Source organism: Cyprinodon variegatus, unplaced genomic scaffold (assembly GCF_000732505.1).
Source record: "Cyprinodon variegatus isolate N-32 unplaced genomic scaffold, C_variegatus-1.0 Scaffold1231, whole genome shotgun sequence".
NCBI classification, from domain to species: Eukaryota; Metazoa; Chordata; class Actinopteri; order Cyprinodontiformes; family Cyprinodontidae; genus Cyprinodon; species Cyprinodon variegatus.
This window is the reverse complement of record NW_015151684.1, coordinates 92,244-108,060: the sequence shown is the minus strand read 5'-3', so window position 1 is coordinate 108,060 and position 15,817 is coordinate 92,244. Positions and strand designations below refer to the sequence as shown.

The 15,817-nt window shown below is 44.1% G+C and overlaps 1 protein-coding gene across 3 annotated transcripts in view; it reads left to right on the top strand.

Annotated features, from left to right (window-relative positions):
* The window catches only part of LOC107102292 (platelet-derived growth factor receptor beta-like), a 28,116-nt gene extending 12,506 nt beyond the window's left edge, over positions 1-15,610 (top strand). For all 3 annotated transcript variants that reach the window (XM_015401536.1, XM_015401534.1, XM_015401535.1), the window contains 18 exons: positions 1,437-1,552; positions 1,633-1,744; positions 1,811-1,892; positions 1,970-2,078; positions 7,149-7,243; positions 7,329-7,461; positions 7,544-7,648; positions 7,733-7,837; positions 9,077-9,179; positions 9,249-9,352; positions 9,436-9,551; positions 11,215-11,337; positions 11,422-11,533; positions 11,760-11,859; positions 12,455-12,560; positions 12,652-12,766; positions 12,836-12,968; positions 15,231-15,610. In XM_015401536.1, the coding sequence (XP_015257022.1) occupies positions 1,437-1,552; positions 1,633-1,744; positions 1,811-1,892; positions 1,970-2,078; positions 7,149-7,243; positions 7,329-7,461; positions 7,544-7,648; positions 7,733-7,837; positions 9,077-9,179; positions 9,249-9,352; positions 9,436-9,551; positions 11,215-11,337; positions 11,422-11,533; positions 11,760-11,859; positions 12,455-12,560; positions 12,652-12,766; positions 12,836-12,968; positions 15,231-15,351 (1,990 nt within the window). In that variant the 3' untranslated portion in view covers positions 15,352-15,610. The remainder of the gene's footprint in view (positions 1-1,436; positions 1,553-1,632; positions 1,745-1,810; positions 1,893-1,969; positions 2,079-7,148; positions 7,244-7,328; positions 7,462-7,543; positions 7,649-7,732; positions 7,838-9,076; positions 9,180-9,248; positions 9,353-9,435; positions 9,552-11,214; positions 11,338-11,421; positions 11,534-11,759; positions 11,860-12,454; positions 12,561-12,651; positions 12,767-12,835; positions 12,969-15,230) is intronic.
* The last annotated feature ends 207 nt before the right edge of the window (positions 15,611-15,817 follow it).

Sequence of the window (15,817 nt, the reverse complement as noted above, 5' to 3'; positions counted from 1 at the left end):
TGTAAATTTCAGGCTGAATATTTGCAGCTAGGAGAAATCTTGAAATCTGCAGCGAGCAAAAAACACACTTTAACACAACATCAATACATGTTGAGGCCGAGTTGTGACTAAAATATTGCGCAGGAAGTTTTTTGTAAGTACAAAGGCTTATAAAATGCTCTTTATATTAAATTTAAACCTGAAACTGAAGTGAATTGATTCTGTGTATGCTTTGGGTGCCTTGTTTACGTTGGTGTGCATCTGTTTTAGATGTTCTGGTAGAATAGTTTTAATGTACCCTCAAACCCTCTGGTTCTGTCCTCTATGGGGTGAAACTTGGCTACTGCCATTGAATCCACTGATTGGTTAAAATGCTACCTGTCAATTTCACAGCCAACTGCAGGGATATAATGCTGTGCTTTATTTACCTTGAAACGTGCAACTGTAAAGTTGGAAAACATCCCAGTTGAAAGTTTGTTTATGGACATGCTGCTGATCTCCATGGCTTGTTTATTGACTTTACAGCCATGCTTACAACCATAGCAGTGTCTAAAGCACTGTTCTACATGGTATCTGATTTCCAAGAACAGATGAAACCCACCATAGAGCCGTCTCACTCGGGCACACACCACAGTCACTCAGGAGTTGGAGTTGTGAGCAAAGATGGATGGAGCTTTTCCTCTTTATCAGCATGGCATTTATCTTTAGTACATGGATCATTTATTCAGGTCAAGACTCTACCTCATCCTGACCACACCCCCGCTGCCCCCCTCTGATTATCCCACACTGGGCACCACCCCTCAGGTCAGGGTTTAAATCTGGCTTTTTAGGACACTTATACCAACATCTGATCAGAAACAACTAATTGTTAGGCTGATGATTGAGAGGAAGTTCTCCTCCCAGTAACCGGCCAGAGTCACCTCTGGTTTGTGGAGAATCAGGTCATTCAGGTGTCAAGGCTCTGCTTGGTCCGGTCAGGGCTCAGCATTGGGGGTAAAAAGCCCCTCACACCCCATCTACAGCCACATTCACATGTACAAACTGCTATGGTTGGATTAGTGTTGATAAATAAATGATGTGTTTAGATGTGTTTTTTTTTTTTAAACACAGCCATGACAGGTTAGGGTTAGCTCTGTGATATGACCACTTGTGTCTATTCTGTCTGAACCATCCACAAAAAGAATTTCTTCAAGACAACAATGTTAATTAAGGGTTGCTGGTATGAAGTGGTGTGACCAGGAATGTACCTGGAGAAGGCTCTTATGATGGATGAAGTTTTATGTGCGACCATGTGTGGTACACTGAGGTTCTTCTCCTGTGATCTCTAACCTGAGCAGCCATCGGTGGAGTGGGCCTCATCCTCCCAGGCTGGGGGCCATTTGAGGAGGACGGGGGGGGTTCATGGAGGACTGACTGGTCAGCCAGTTGGTTTACTGACGCTCTGCTTTTGGCTGCAGATATGTGAGCACCCTGACCCTGCATCAGGTGCAGTTGGACCACACAGGAACCTACAAGGTGACGGCAGTCAACGAGGATGACACCAAGGAGGTCACATTCTACTTAGAGGTCACAGGTGACAGAGAAAGGCTTCTGACTGGTCCCCCAATCCTTATCTGCTGGGGTCCACCTGTCCTGACCTGTGTTTCTGTGCAGCCCCCCCAAGGATCGTGTCTCTGGTAGAAGTGGACAAGAGCGCCATCCTATGTGTCAGTGAAGGAGTCCCCCGCCCATCCGTTACCTGGTACACCTGTCCAGCCTCCATCAGGTATAGACTCTGACACACCTGACCTGTAGCTCTGGCATTGTTTTTTATCAATGTCATCTTCATCAGGTGCAGTAATCTGAGTGATGGCTGGATGAGCCAATCAGGGGAACAAAACACCACCACAGTGACAGAAGGAGGTGTTGCCAGGGTAACCAACATTATCCTAAAGAGGTGGGGGTGGATGTTGGCTAACCAACGATTGACTGCTGTGTGTCACCTGTTCAGGTACGAAGTGTTCTGACCCTGAAAACTCTGAGCTCAGTGTCGGCTGTTCGCTGTGAAGCGACCAACACCGCAGGAGGGCGGGTCCGCGACCTGCGGGTCCTCAGAGCCTGTGAGTACTGTTGTGCTATTTCTGTAGTATTGCTACTGTACTACTGCTGTAATAGTGTTGTAATACTGCTGTATTACTACTGTAGTACCAGAGGGGCACTGTATTACAGCACTAGTGTAACAGTCCTCCACTAACACTAAGAATTTTCTATCCAGATACTCAATCAAATTTTCAGTGGGTACAGAAAGTATTCAGACCCCTTTGAGTATTTCACTCTGTGTGTCATTGCATACATTTGAGAGATGTAAAGAAGAACCCAAAGATCACTGTAACTGAGCTCCAGAGATGCAGTAGGAAAATAGGAGAAAGTTCCACAAAGTCAACTATCACTGCAGCCCTCCACCAGTCAGGGATTTATGGCAAAGTGGCCCGACGGAAGCCTCTCCTCAGTGCAAGACATTTAAAAGCCTGCATAGTTTACAAAAAAACACATGGAGGACTCCCAGACTATGAGAATGAAGATTCTCTGGTCTGATGAGACCAAGATAAAAATCTTAATTCAAAGTGGTATTTGTGGATAAAACCAGGCACTGCTCATCACCTGCCTGATACCGAAGGTTCACTTTCCAGCAAAACCATGACCTTAAGCACAGAGCTAAATGAACAAAGAAGTTGCTTAGGAACAACTCTGTGGCCATTCTTGCCAAGACCTAAACCCAACTGAACATCTCTGGAGAGACCTGAAAATGGCAACCAATGCTCACCATCCATCCTAACTGGAGAGGATCTGCCAGGAAAAATGACAAAGTATCCCAAAATCCAGGTGTGGAAAAACGTTTTACATAATTCCCAAAAAAGAGCTAAGCTCTAAAGGGTGCTTCTACTCAATACTAAGCAAAGGGTCTGAATGCTTATGATGATGTGATATTTCAGTTGTATTTTTATATAAATTTGCATTAATCGGAAACAAAATGAACTTAATTTATTTTACTAAATGGCGGGAATGAAACAGAGTGAAAAAGGTAAAGGGTCTGACAACTTTCATTACCAACTGTAAATCTCTTCTCCAAGATGGTTGTGGAAGGAAATCTATTGGTTACTTGCGTAATCCCGGTTCTCAGAGTAGCATGAGTGTGATGTCTCAATATTGGGATACGCCCCTTGCTGTATACCCTGCTTTAAGAAACCCGGGGGGCGCCAGGGGCACAGCGCCCCAACACACTCAACACACTCTCAACATGTCACACAGGGCAGAGTCTGAGTCAAGCTACCCAACGCTGAAATCCTCTCATGTGCAGACGGCCGAGTATAGCGCACAAACACTTCAGTATTGCGCACAAACACTCTCGGGCTCAGGGAGAGGCTGAATGGGAGCACTGTGTACCAACAAGTAACCAACAAGTGCTTCCAACAAGTATTTGTACTTTTTCACTGAAATGTGGAAATATGGGTCCTTTAGATTGATCAAGGTGAACAAATTGCCCCGATGAATCAGACATAATGGGAAGCATGTGTGAGCATCCTGAATTTGAACTTCCGGAGGCAACTGTTTTTGGCCCTGAGATCCAGGATTGGGCGAATCCCTCTCCCTCCCCGATTTGGGATTAGAAAATACCTGGAGTAAAGCCGCTGTGACTCTGCTCCACCGGAACGGCCCTGATTGCTCCTTTCCTCAGGAGCACAGAGATTTCCTTGCTTAAGTGTGTGAGCAGATTGCACCCGAGCCACAATGTAAATTATGCCGGTAAAGGGAAGGGGTATCATGGCAAACTGAAGCCAATCCCCTCGTTATAGTGCGTTGAACCCAGGCTGATGTTGTGAGGGATGTCCACCTGTGTTTTTGAGCAGAGAGAGAATAAATAATAATTGAACATTATTGATCTCACATTGGAGAAATTTACCTCTGCATCTAACCCATCCTCTTGGGGAGCAGTGGGCTGCCATAAAGGGAAGCCCAGGGAGCAGTGTGGGGTTAAGGGTCTTGCTCAGCAACCAGAGTGGCAGTCTGTGGGAGTGGGGCTCAAACTCAGAACCTCAGGATTCCAAGCTCTATGCCCTAAACACTAGGCTGCCACTCCGCCACTCTGCGCGCTTGAACTTTGGTCTGATTGCAACAGGGAAACATGCTTTATTTTATTTTATGAACAAGTTTGCGTGATTATGCAACTTGGGATAGATCCAGCTGTCCCGGCAGTTGCGCCTGGTTGGAGGGTGTGCGGAGCTGGTGAACAGGGAATGCTCAACTCCATCACTAGCAAGAGGGCTTCGCTGTCAGGTCACCCTCTTATTTTTCCTGTGCTGATGACTGGAGGTCTGGCTCGGCTGCCCCAAAGCAGGAACCGCCGGAGGAGCCGAAGACTTTTCAGGCCAACCCCATCTCCCTTCCTGGCCAGCCAGGACATGAGGATGGGGCTGGGGTCTTCGCTGCCTGGAGATCTTGAAAGCAGGGGCCAAGGCATCGCCTGGGGGCATGGCTGCCTTGATGCCACCTGAGGGGGGGTTCTGTCTTTATGGAATGTCCAAGACGTCATCCCTCTCATGGTCTGAAAGGTACTCTACTCTTTTTACTTTTTCCTGTAAAACCATCATCTCAATAGATTTTCCAATGTCCTGGACTGCGCAGTGCTGCATGCGGAGAGATGTCTGTTATCGCTGTGATTTCTTCCCACACATCTTTGTATGGTTTGGTGGCCATGTTCTCACACAGTTCTGCTTGGTATGCAGAGGGCATGGAGTTTCAGAGCTCTCACAGCAACTGCTGCTCCTTTATAAGCTCTTTCTATCAAGGCGATCTGAAAACAGTCTGCTTTGGATGGCAGTGTGGGGCTCTTTGAGGACCCTGACAGTTGTGAGGTGTGCTGCCACTAGCTTTTCCAATAAAGGCCAGCTGTGATGCCCCGTTGTTCCATGCCTTCGCAGTCCGGAGAGGAAGCTCACTAAATTAGAGTTTTCCCGCTAAACAGGCGGTCCTTCTAGGAGACCACTACCTTGTCCAGGAGCTCAGCGAAAACAGGAAGCAACTGTTTTACTGCCCATGTTGTCTGGGGCAATTTCTTCCCCTTGTAACATGATCTGGTTTTCTCTGCTACTACCTTAGGCCAGGGGATGTGAGCCTGGATGCAGCACGTTTGCATACTGTCTGCATGTCCATGCTTATGGCTGGGGAGGCTGTTGCGCTCCCCTTGCCTTCCCGGTGAGCCAAAAGGGCATTAGGCTTTGCATCCAGTGGGCTTGGAAGAAAGAATGAATCCTCATCGTCATCCTCTGAAACGAGGAGCTGCGGGATGACTTCCTCTTTATTCTCGTCGTAGTCCAGCTCTAGGTTGTCCTTAGCCGGTGAGAGCGTAGCGGCTAAATCCACCTGGGAACCCCAGCTGGCCATAGCACTGTGGACAGTCCACCCCCAGTTCACTATCGTTGCTGGGTGGCAGCTCGCTCGACGGAAAAATATGGGTGTCCAACAGAGAGGCTAGCTTGGCGCGCTAGTCGTCTACAGAGGCTCTTCGTAGTGAAGCAGGAACATTCTGTTAATGAACATGGGGCCTCAAATGCCTGTTGGGTGTGTTCCAGCCTAAGACATGTCAAGCACACCTGCTGTGTGCCCTTGCTAGAAACTTTGTTCCCGCACCTGCAAAGGTCACCCTCCAAGCTGCTATATCCTCTGGTGTGAGGGGAAGCAGGGTCCATTTCGGTTGCTGGTAGCTAGCTGAACTTGGGGAAGAACAGGTCTGAGCGGACTGGTGTGAAAGCCCAAAACAGGTAATATAAACTGGTGTGCTAATATAGGTGGCAATAACTCCAGACTATGGTAAAGACTAGAGTTGAGGCAGGTAACGCCCAATAATGGAGAGTTAGCTAAAAATATTCCACGTGCAAGGACAGTTTAGATAGTATTCTCTGAGATAAGCTTCGAAGCAAGAAGAGGTTTTTGAATGATGTTGTGTCATAGCGCTAGCTACTTATAGGATAGGTGACACAGTCATTGTGATCACCAGCCAATCAGGATTGGCATAATGAGATAAATGCTTTGGAGGAATACAGCAAGGGGCGTACCCCCATAGTGAGACATCGAAACAAATGCTACAAATGAGAACAGAACTGTTTTGGGTTTCTAGCCTAGTAAACTAGCCCCTAGAAATAATTCTTGCCTGCAAGTTTTTTCTGATCAATGCCTCAGGCCATAGAACTGGCAGGCCAATCACTATGCAGATATGTGTTTTGAAATTTTGGACTGCTATTGAAGAGTTCTCGTTTGACTCAGCTTTAGAATCAGTTTTCCAAGGATTAGACCTGGGGTTTTCATTGAAACGTGAGCAGGAGTGGCTCTATGCTCATTCATTTTTAAGAAGGATGTAGTCGCAGTTTTACCGACAGGCTGTTTTTTCTCAATATTGATTGACAGCTGTCCCAGCATGCACTGCGGCAGCAGCAGCTTTCAATGGATTGAAAGTCAAAAGTTCTCTTTTCTGTTGCTTAATAAAAATGATCACCTAAGATCATTTGAGGGGTGAATATTATACTTTAAAGCGTCACTATATGGTCCATTTACGGATTTAATGCATGATTAAAAAAAAACAATTCCGAAATTGAGAGGACAGCGGCAACCAGCGGACCTCCAAGACTAACGGCAGCCAGGGATAACCGCAGTCTGTCTGCAGCAGCCCTCTATTGGCATAGTGTGTGAAAGACTGCTGGCTATGATAGCGATTTTTTTTTGTTTTATTTGGCAAAATGTTCATTTGATTTGTGTTTATCTGACTGTGTTAATTATTATTCCCCCACTAAATTAAAAAAGTAATGATTTATTATTATCTGATTCATGATCCAAGAGTTCTGGATCCAACCGCTGCTTGACCTGAGGGAAGGTCAACCTCCAGAAGGTTCAGATGTTCTGCAGATTCCTTGAGCAGTGGCTTAAAGCCTCGTTATCAAGGAGGTCTTTGAATGATCTGTGACGATATCTGTGGAGGAAGCTCAATTCCGTTCCCTGTCTTCTAGTACCAAATCATCACCTAAAGTTACAACCTCGGTCTCTAATAAACACTCCTCCGTGTCTGTAAAGAGGTCTTAGGTCTTCAGGAGATGCATGTCTACGCTCCTTAATGACTCAACCCTTCTGCTTATTTCCAGCTCTCCTTTCCCAACTCATTGTTCTGGTTGCAGTTCTGGTTCTGGTGATTTTGGGTGTCATCTTCTTCATCATCCTCATTGCTCTCTGGAGAAATGTCAGTGAGGTCATTAGTTTACTATTGGACAGATTGTGTCCACATCCAGTGTCTTCAGTTTTTGCTCTGCTCTTCTTGTATGCAGAAACCTCACTATGAACCTCGCTGGAAGCTCATCGAGTCCCCAAGTTCTGAAGGACACCAGTGGACCTACGTGGACCCTGAAGACTTGCCTTTAAGCTCAACCTGGGAAATACCCAGGGACCATGTGGTACTAGGTGAACCCACAGTTCTTCACACATATTTAAAAACTTCATTTCAACCTGACCCGGAATGAATCTGTATGCTATTCGACTCCAGGTCAGGTCCTGGGCTCGGGTCCATTTGGACGTATTGTTGAGGCAACAGTTTCTGGTCTGACTGACTCTGACACACGAACAAAAGCTGTAGTGAAGATGATGAAATGTAGGACTTTTACCTTATTGGGTTCTGTTTTTAAGGTCCTGAAATCCACAGAGCATATCTCATTCTGTGCATCCGTTTCTGCAGACAAAAGGGATGGAGTTCAGTCCCTGATGTCCGAATTAAAGGTTTTGGGTTATGTTGGTCCTCATCTGAACATTGTCAACCTGCTGGGAGCCTGCACCTCACAAGGTACACATTTAAGAACCTGATGTTTTCTGTACCAGAAAAGTTGTGTTTGGTTCCATTACTTTGGAGGTTGGGGATAGGTTCGGGTGGGCTATAAATTCAAAATAGCCGTATACAAAAACTAATCAAACTAATACCAAGTTATCACACCAGTATATCTATATGAATGCCAACAACAAAAAGCATTATAAAAACACTTCATGGATTTTGCATGGTCCAATATGGTGTCACAAACCTAAAAAAAATTATGTACTAATGGAGAAGCTTTTGGTCAGCTTTATATTTTTTTAATATATAAAACTATTTCTTTTCTGACAATGTGTTTATTTAAGACCAATAATGCAAATTAACAACTACCTAGAAAAAGTTCACTATATTATATTATTTTCCATGTGAATCCCAGATTGTTTATTCTTCTTTACCTTTTCTAAAAAGCGCTTTAAATCAGTCCTACCTGTATTTTTCCTTGCTGGGTCAGATCCTGATGTTTAAAAACGAGGCAGGAAAGCAGAATAAAGTGTTAGAGTAACGGTGGGGTGGGAGGTTTTACAGGATGGCCCAAATGCAGACACAATAGCTGAAGGTGGGTACTTTCAGATTTTAAAAACAAAAAGGATAACAGGAACAAAAATCCAAAACTACTGAAAAACCAGCTAAGAGTGTCTGAACAGGAGGAGAATATTTGGGTGAGAGAAACAAAGGCCAGGCAAGAGACCAGAAGCAAGAGGGAGCTAGGGAAAAGTAGACTGACACAAAAGGGCAAACAAGCAATATCCAAGAACTCAAATATAATCAAAAGTAACTAGAACACAAAAATGGAAATATGAAAATGGACCACCTCGGAGATAAAACTTTAACAGAACCAAAACCATTACAGTTAGCCTCACTGCATGCAGTTAGCCAAGCCTTCTTGCTAAAGCAGGTCCTGGAAAAAGAGGTTTCTTGTGCCATTTCTTTCTCTCTCCAATGCATCTCCAACTCCCACGACTCGACCTGTCAATCACCCGCAAAACCTTTTTGGCCATGGTCATGGATGCCCAGTGAAGACGTAGTTCAGCTATTTCATTCAGGGGACCAGGGACGCATCCAAGTGCTGCAGGACATAAGTACTGTATTCCAGGGTTAGAGTTGAAGACCTCTGATCTAAAGGGTTTAGCGGAACTAATCCAGGAGGTTGTCTGAGAGAACCAGACGCAGTTCAGAGTTAAACCATCAGAATAAAGTCAGCTTCTGTGTGTCCAGGTCCGGTTTACCTCATCACTGAGTTCTGTCCTCACGGAGACCTGCTAGGCTACCTGCATCGGAACAAAGCCACATTTGGTCAGATGGATGCGCCCAGAAGGAGGTAAACCAACTCTTTGACCTTTGACCTCTCTCTCTCTATCAGCTCTTACTCAGTGTCTCTCATCCACAGTAACAGTGATGGAGGCTACATGGACATGAACAAAGACGAGAGGGGGCGTTATGTCCCTCTGAAAGAGCTCAGAGATGCTGTGCATGAACCAGCCCCCCCAGGAGGTGTCATGTGACTCAGCAATCACATACATGAACAAGATGATGAAGAGAAAAAGCTGTTAATCATCACTGTTGTTCTCTTTCAGTCTACCAGGAGGTGACAACGCTCCTACTCAGTGATTCCCCCACTCTTACTCTGCAAGACCTGCTCAGCTTCTCCTTCCAGGTCGCTCAGGCCATGGACTTCCTGTCCTCCAGGAAGGTACCAGCCCTTCCCTAAATTAAGTTTTTGCATATATTCAACCTCTTGCAACAACATTTTCCTATTCTTGTTGTAAATTTCTTTTTTTCTCCTACAAACGCAACATATCAGATCAGATTAATCAAACATTAACTTCATTCATTGATCCTCAATGATCCTGGTAAACATAAAAAAAAAACCTCATAAAGTTTTATCAAGTTTGATTTAATGGACATCTTAATGTAAATGTAATGTTTGCTGGCAGAAAGTAGATAAAGCTTTTCTTGAAGCCGTGTTTTCAAGAATCACTGTCAGAATGAACTCAACTTTAGTTAGAAATTTCAAACTTTTAACCAGGGATACTTTAGGTTTGGACAGACAGTAAGTAAAAGTGTGTTGGTCAGATTGTTTTCAGATGACTCATTTTATCTTCAGCTTGGACATCATTTGATTCACTAAATGCTGCCTGATGAATCATTTCAGAAGATCAAAAAAGCCATTACTACTTCTGCTGGATCAGAGCAAGTCTGAGCAGCATGTGGTTTTACTTTTATAGAAAAATGTGGGAAAATGTATTTGACTATGTAGTCCAGGTAAATAAAGGAGATCAATGGATTTCACTTAGTCATCATTTAATTTTTTTTTTTCAAAGAAAGAGAATAAGATGATATGAAGTCCAGCCCTGCTCTGACTAGACAACGTTTTTCTCTCACTAACTAAAAACCCTGCAGAAAGGCTGTGAAGGTCTCCACATACCGTTAGAATTTAGAGGCAGTACGAGAAAACAGTACAATGTTATAAAAAATAAAATATAATCCCTTGTTATGAGAATGATAATTTTTATTACCTAATATGATAAACGACCCCTCTCTGAGACCTTGTAGCCTTGCATCTCTTAGGCCTGAATAAATGAAACACAGCACTAATATATATATATAAAAAAATGAATTCATAGATTATTAATAGATTGATTCTTTTTCCACCGCAATATTTTTGAGTCAAATGTCTAAAAGTTTAGAAAACTTGTTAAGATATCCTTAAATTTAAGGGTGGGAACGTCTGAGAAGTTAAGAGCCATGTAGGCACCCCAGAGAAAGACCCACCGATAGACCTCCAGACATGTGGCTTCACATAGGAAGCAAACACAACAGAGCTGGTTTGCTATTTTTTCCCTCCAGGTTTGCTGTCATCAAACAGTCGGACCCATTTAACTTCCTTTGGTCCAGTTGGATTAGTAAAGGATTCTAAACCTGACTGAGATGTTCCAGCTGCTTGGTGAGCGCCTGGATAGAGATGTTTCCTGGCTGTCAGACTAACCTGGTTGTAAAATCTTTCATTCATTCACAAAAAAAGAAAAGGAAACAGATTAACAGATCTATGAGAGGCTGTTAGTCAAAGAGCTTGGAGATCCAGTTTGGTTCTGGTTCTATGGGAAGTGTGTTTCACGTGATGAGACATCGGCTTGTCCTTTGGATTGGGTTGCATTTTCCTTTTGGACAGTTCTGTTCAATAACTGTTATGAAAAAAGTATAAAAAAGAAGAAGATAAGACCTTCGGGAAGTCCATAGATCCGCTGACCTACAGCACAGATGGCGTCTCATCTCTGACCTGTTGCTCCTGATGTGTCTATGGAACCAATCCACCACCTAACATATTGTCTATTGTCAATCTCTTGTTCTCTCAGTGTGTCAACAGAGACCTGGCTGCCAGAAATGTCCTGGTCTGTAATGGGAAGCTGGTGAAGGTCTGTGACTTTGGGCTGGCCAGAGACCTTCAGAAGGATCAAGACTACATCATCAGGGGGAATGTCAGTGAATTCATCAGCTGTTGTCCCTGTTTTATGTCATCTTTAGGCTTGGTTCTCAGCTGTACTGCTTTCATTTCCTTTCAGAGCTTCCTGGCACTGAAGTGGATGTCTCCAGAGACCATCTTCCAGAACATCTACAGCTCTGAGAGCGATGTCTGGTCCTATGGAGTCTTACTGTGGGAGATCTTCTCTCTGGGTAATCAGTTCTAACCATCCATCCATCCATCCATTTTCTGACACGCTTAATCCCAAGTGGGGTCGTGAGGGGTGCTGGTGCCTATCTCCAGCTGTCTACAGGCAAGAGGCGGGGTATACCCTGGACAGGTCGCCAGTCTAACCAGTAAACTGGTTCTGACCAGTTTACATCTAAAGACACGGTATAACTATTCCACATAATGTGATCGTTGTGTACTTTGTCCAAGGTCATAGTCCATACCCTGAACTCCGAACAACCCGACAGTTTGGTTCTGCTCTGAAGAGAGGACACAGAATGGACCGACCAGAACATGCGCCGTCTGACCTGTAAGATATCACACTAACGCTTGTTACATCACATATACAGAGTCACATCAAGAGGTAGGATAAGTCAGAACCAGTACTCCAACCGTAACTTTGAGTAATGGCCCAAAAATCCAGATCCAGGTCCATGTACCGGTCCAGGTCCAGGTTAGGAACAGCAGCTCTTCCCTCTAATTGACCGGACTCAGCAGAGATACCAGATCTTTCAAGTTCACTGATCTCTGGAGGTCCTTTTACCCTTAAGGTGCCACCACTATTAAGTATTGACAGATGTTCCTCAGCCTTAGACTTAGACTAAGTCTAGCATCAGTTTGTATACACACAGTGTATACAAAATGAAATTTCTTTTTTTACAGCTTTCAGACAGCGAACAAGCAGCAGCTTAGCAGTGAAATTAACATTTCCATTTCATAAAGTGTAGCAGTGATCGAATGTAAACAGTGTGGAAAGTGAAGTTCTGAAGGAATCTCAGCCTGTAGGTCTGGGTCTAAGTTACACCACCAAACCATGAGTGGGTGGTGGTGGACATGAAGTCCATCAACCAGTCCTGCATGTTGCTCTGGCAGAGGAAATAATGGTCTTCCTCCCATCTTTACAGATATGAAGTAATGAAGCAGTGCTGGGATGAAGATCCTCTGTCCAGACCTTCTTTCTCCTCATTGGTCTCTACTGTTGGTGCCATGTTGAGTGCTGACTACAGACAGGTCAGCACACCTGTATAGTCCAGTCATAAAGTGGAGTGAAGTGGAGCTATTCCTGAGAAAAACACCACATTGTGTTTCTCTTGATCCTCAGCGTTACCTCCAGCTTACGGAGGACTTCCTGAAAGGAAAGAATCCAGCTGTAGTTCAGTCCAGTTTATCCAGACAAGCTGCAGAGGAAACAGATGGACAGAGGAACAACCAAAAAGGTTGCAGACATATTCTTCTCAGTAAAATCTAAGGTTGGAAGCTAAACTCACAGCTCTTTCACTTCACAGGAGATCCTGCCTCAGAAGCCAAGGTTCACCAGTTGGGAGCAGAGCCAGACGGGCCTGGCCCCTCCCACAGCACTTTTATCATCCCTGTCTCTGATGTCACAGTAGAAACCATCGCTGCGCTGGACGCAGTGAGGTACCGTCTAGAACCTGGTCAAGTTTTGTTTAGTAGCTCTGAGAAGGAGTCCAGTATAGAATGTTCAATTCAATTCAGTTTATTTCTATAGTGCCAATTCACAATACATGTCATCTAAAGGCACTTTATAGAGACATTTCAACCAGATCATACAGAGAGATTGGTTCAAAGTTTTCTATTTAAGGGAAAACAGCTGATTGCATCAACTCCTTGACTCTCCCGCAATCCCTCACAATAAGCATGCTTGTAGAGACAGTGGAGAGGAAAACTCCTTTTTAACAGGAGGAAACCTCTAACAGAAACAGGCTCAGTGTGAGCGGCCATCTGCTATAGCTAACTGGGTTTTCAAGGAGATAGAAGCAGACTTACAGAGAGATACAAAAGGTAGCTTTCAATCAGCTCCACAGGCAGTTTTGTCCAGGAAACACAGAGCTAGGCGGATGAGCTCCAAACCAGCTCCCACGCCAGAGGATGAAAAAGAGCACATACAGTTATTCACAGTGAAAAACCAGAACTACACTGTAAAACAGTCCAAGTTCCAACATCCGTAAACAAAGGTGTTGATGGCAGCAGCACAGCTGATATTTCATATCACAGAGAAGAGAACTTACCTCATAGCATGAACAGCACCACAAAACGTAGGTCAGCAGTCAAAGCAGGAAGCATTGAGATACAACTTAAACCTTAAGCTGTGTGTTTCTTGTTTTATTCTTTGTGGGTCACAGCCCTCCAAATACCAGATGTCATTCAGACGTTGGTTTTTAGGCTTAATCTGGTTGCTCCGTCATAGTTTTGATTTAGTCCCGAAATACTTGTCGAAAATTGGGGTGTTTGGTACGTCTTATGTTGTCCCACTTTAGTCCATCAATAGACATTGAAAAGACGTTGTAAACCCAGATTTCAATGTCTTCTCAATGTCTTTTTTGCCCCCTCTGCTACTTACCTTACCAAATCAATATCCCAGAAGTTTAAGTAACTTGATGCTATACTCTGATTACAAAGTGTTCCTTTAATGTTTTGAGTAGTGTATATAGCTTTCTAATGTACCATTGTTAGAAGAACTGTGAACTTGTGAGCTTTGAGGCTGCACCAAGTTTGTTACCAGTGTGTGGGACAGCGTTGGCTTTAAATGTAACTTTGCATACAGTCAGCTAATGTTCACAGCTACAGGCCAAGAAGAATAAAATTCTCCCTCTGGCTCAAAGATACTGGTGAGGATACAGGAAGGTTCTGATCCAGAGGGAGGATACGGGTTGGTTGAGGTGTGTATTGAGAGAAACAGACTAGGGAGTTTACACTGTTTATCTTAAAAAATGCCTTTCTTTTGTCCTCATACAATTCGTAGACACTTTTTCTCTTATGACCCTCTACCATTTTTTAAAGAACCTCGGTGAGACAGGTGAGCTTTAATGATTGGCTGAAACCGTAGCTCACCACAGATATGCAGTACGTCTGAAAGTGTGCATGCCCAGAAAAAGATAGCTAATATAGGACTGCCTTTCGTAAACATATCACCATAATGACTGACAATTAGGAGGACCACTTATTTAAATTATCCACCTGGAAATTAAAGATTGTCCTCTATATATTTAATCATGACTTCTTGTCTCTGTCAACCAAATAAATCTCGTGGAAGTGATGTAGGAACAGAATATCTTGTTATTCCACCTTAACACCGAGTAGATCAACCATTGACCCTCAGCAATTGACAGCTTTAAGTTACGTATGTTCAACTGTCTGCCTTGCTAACAGCTGAAAGTAAATTAGCTCAAAGTTTCATTTTGTTAGAAGCAACAACATAGTTTTGATGCTAGAAAGAGGAGAAGCTCTGTGCTTTGAATCCTCTGTTGCCCTGATTTCCTGTTGACAAAACATTAGCACAGATTGAGCCTATAGTGTGCAGTGATGGAAATGGCAGTTCCCATGGAGAGCTGCCACACTGGTTTAAACCTCAGTAGGGCCAGTCAGAGCCAGCCCTGGTCCTGGTTCTGCTATTTATGTTGGTCTTTCCTTCCTGTTTGGGTCTAGGGTCATGAAAGACAAACGTGTTGCGGTTTGGTGATTCACACCTTTAGCAGCTGAAACAAGCAGAAATCTGATAAGCATGATCTTTAATGATTTTTTTAGCTCAAAAAAAGCATGATCTTTTGACAGATCAGTTGTAAGTTGTCCACCAAGCCTCTTTAATGATCATCAAATTTGATTAATTAATCTAGACTCAGTGATGGTTGTTCCTCAGTGATGACTCTGCTTCTTCTTCAGTCCTCAGCTGTCAGAACCTGCCGCCATCTCGGAGTCAAAGGAAGTGACACCACCGCCAGACGCCACAGAGCCACCTACTTCATCCAGCTCCCCTGATGAAGAGGAAGAGAGCTGCCTGTGAAGATGTCACCAGCAGAGGGTGCCCTGAGCACTGACTGTAGGGCTGTGGAGGAGCGCCCACATTTTATACATAAATCTTATTTTACAGCCCAGAGATGAAGCTCTGTATGTCTGCTCTCTGTGTGCTGATCTATTTAATGGGTCCTGGTTCTGATTTATCACCAGCAATATCCATCATTTAGCTTTGCATCAGTTTGTATCATTTTCTGACTCAGGTCAGAACCAAATGCTAAAATAAAATATGTTCAACAGCTTCTCAGTCACACTGAACAGGTCTGATCTGTTTTTTAACTCGAGTCCTCTTCAGCAGATTCAGCCAAGTCTAAATTCACCAGAGTCTTCATCACATCATGTCGGTCTTCACAGCCCCTCCTCTCAAAAGGCAGAACGCAGCAGGTCGATTTGTAGAAAAACTAAATTTTGTTGTTTGGAAGTGGGAGAGGTGGGGAGGCCCCCTCCCCCTGGTT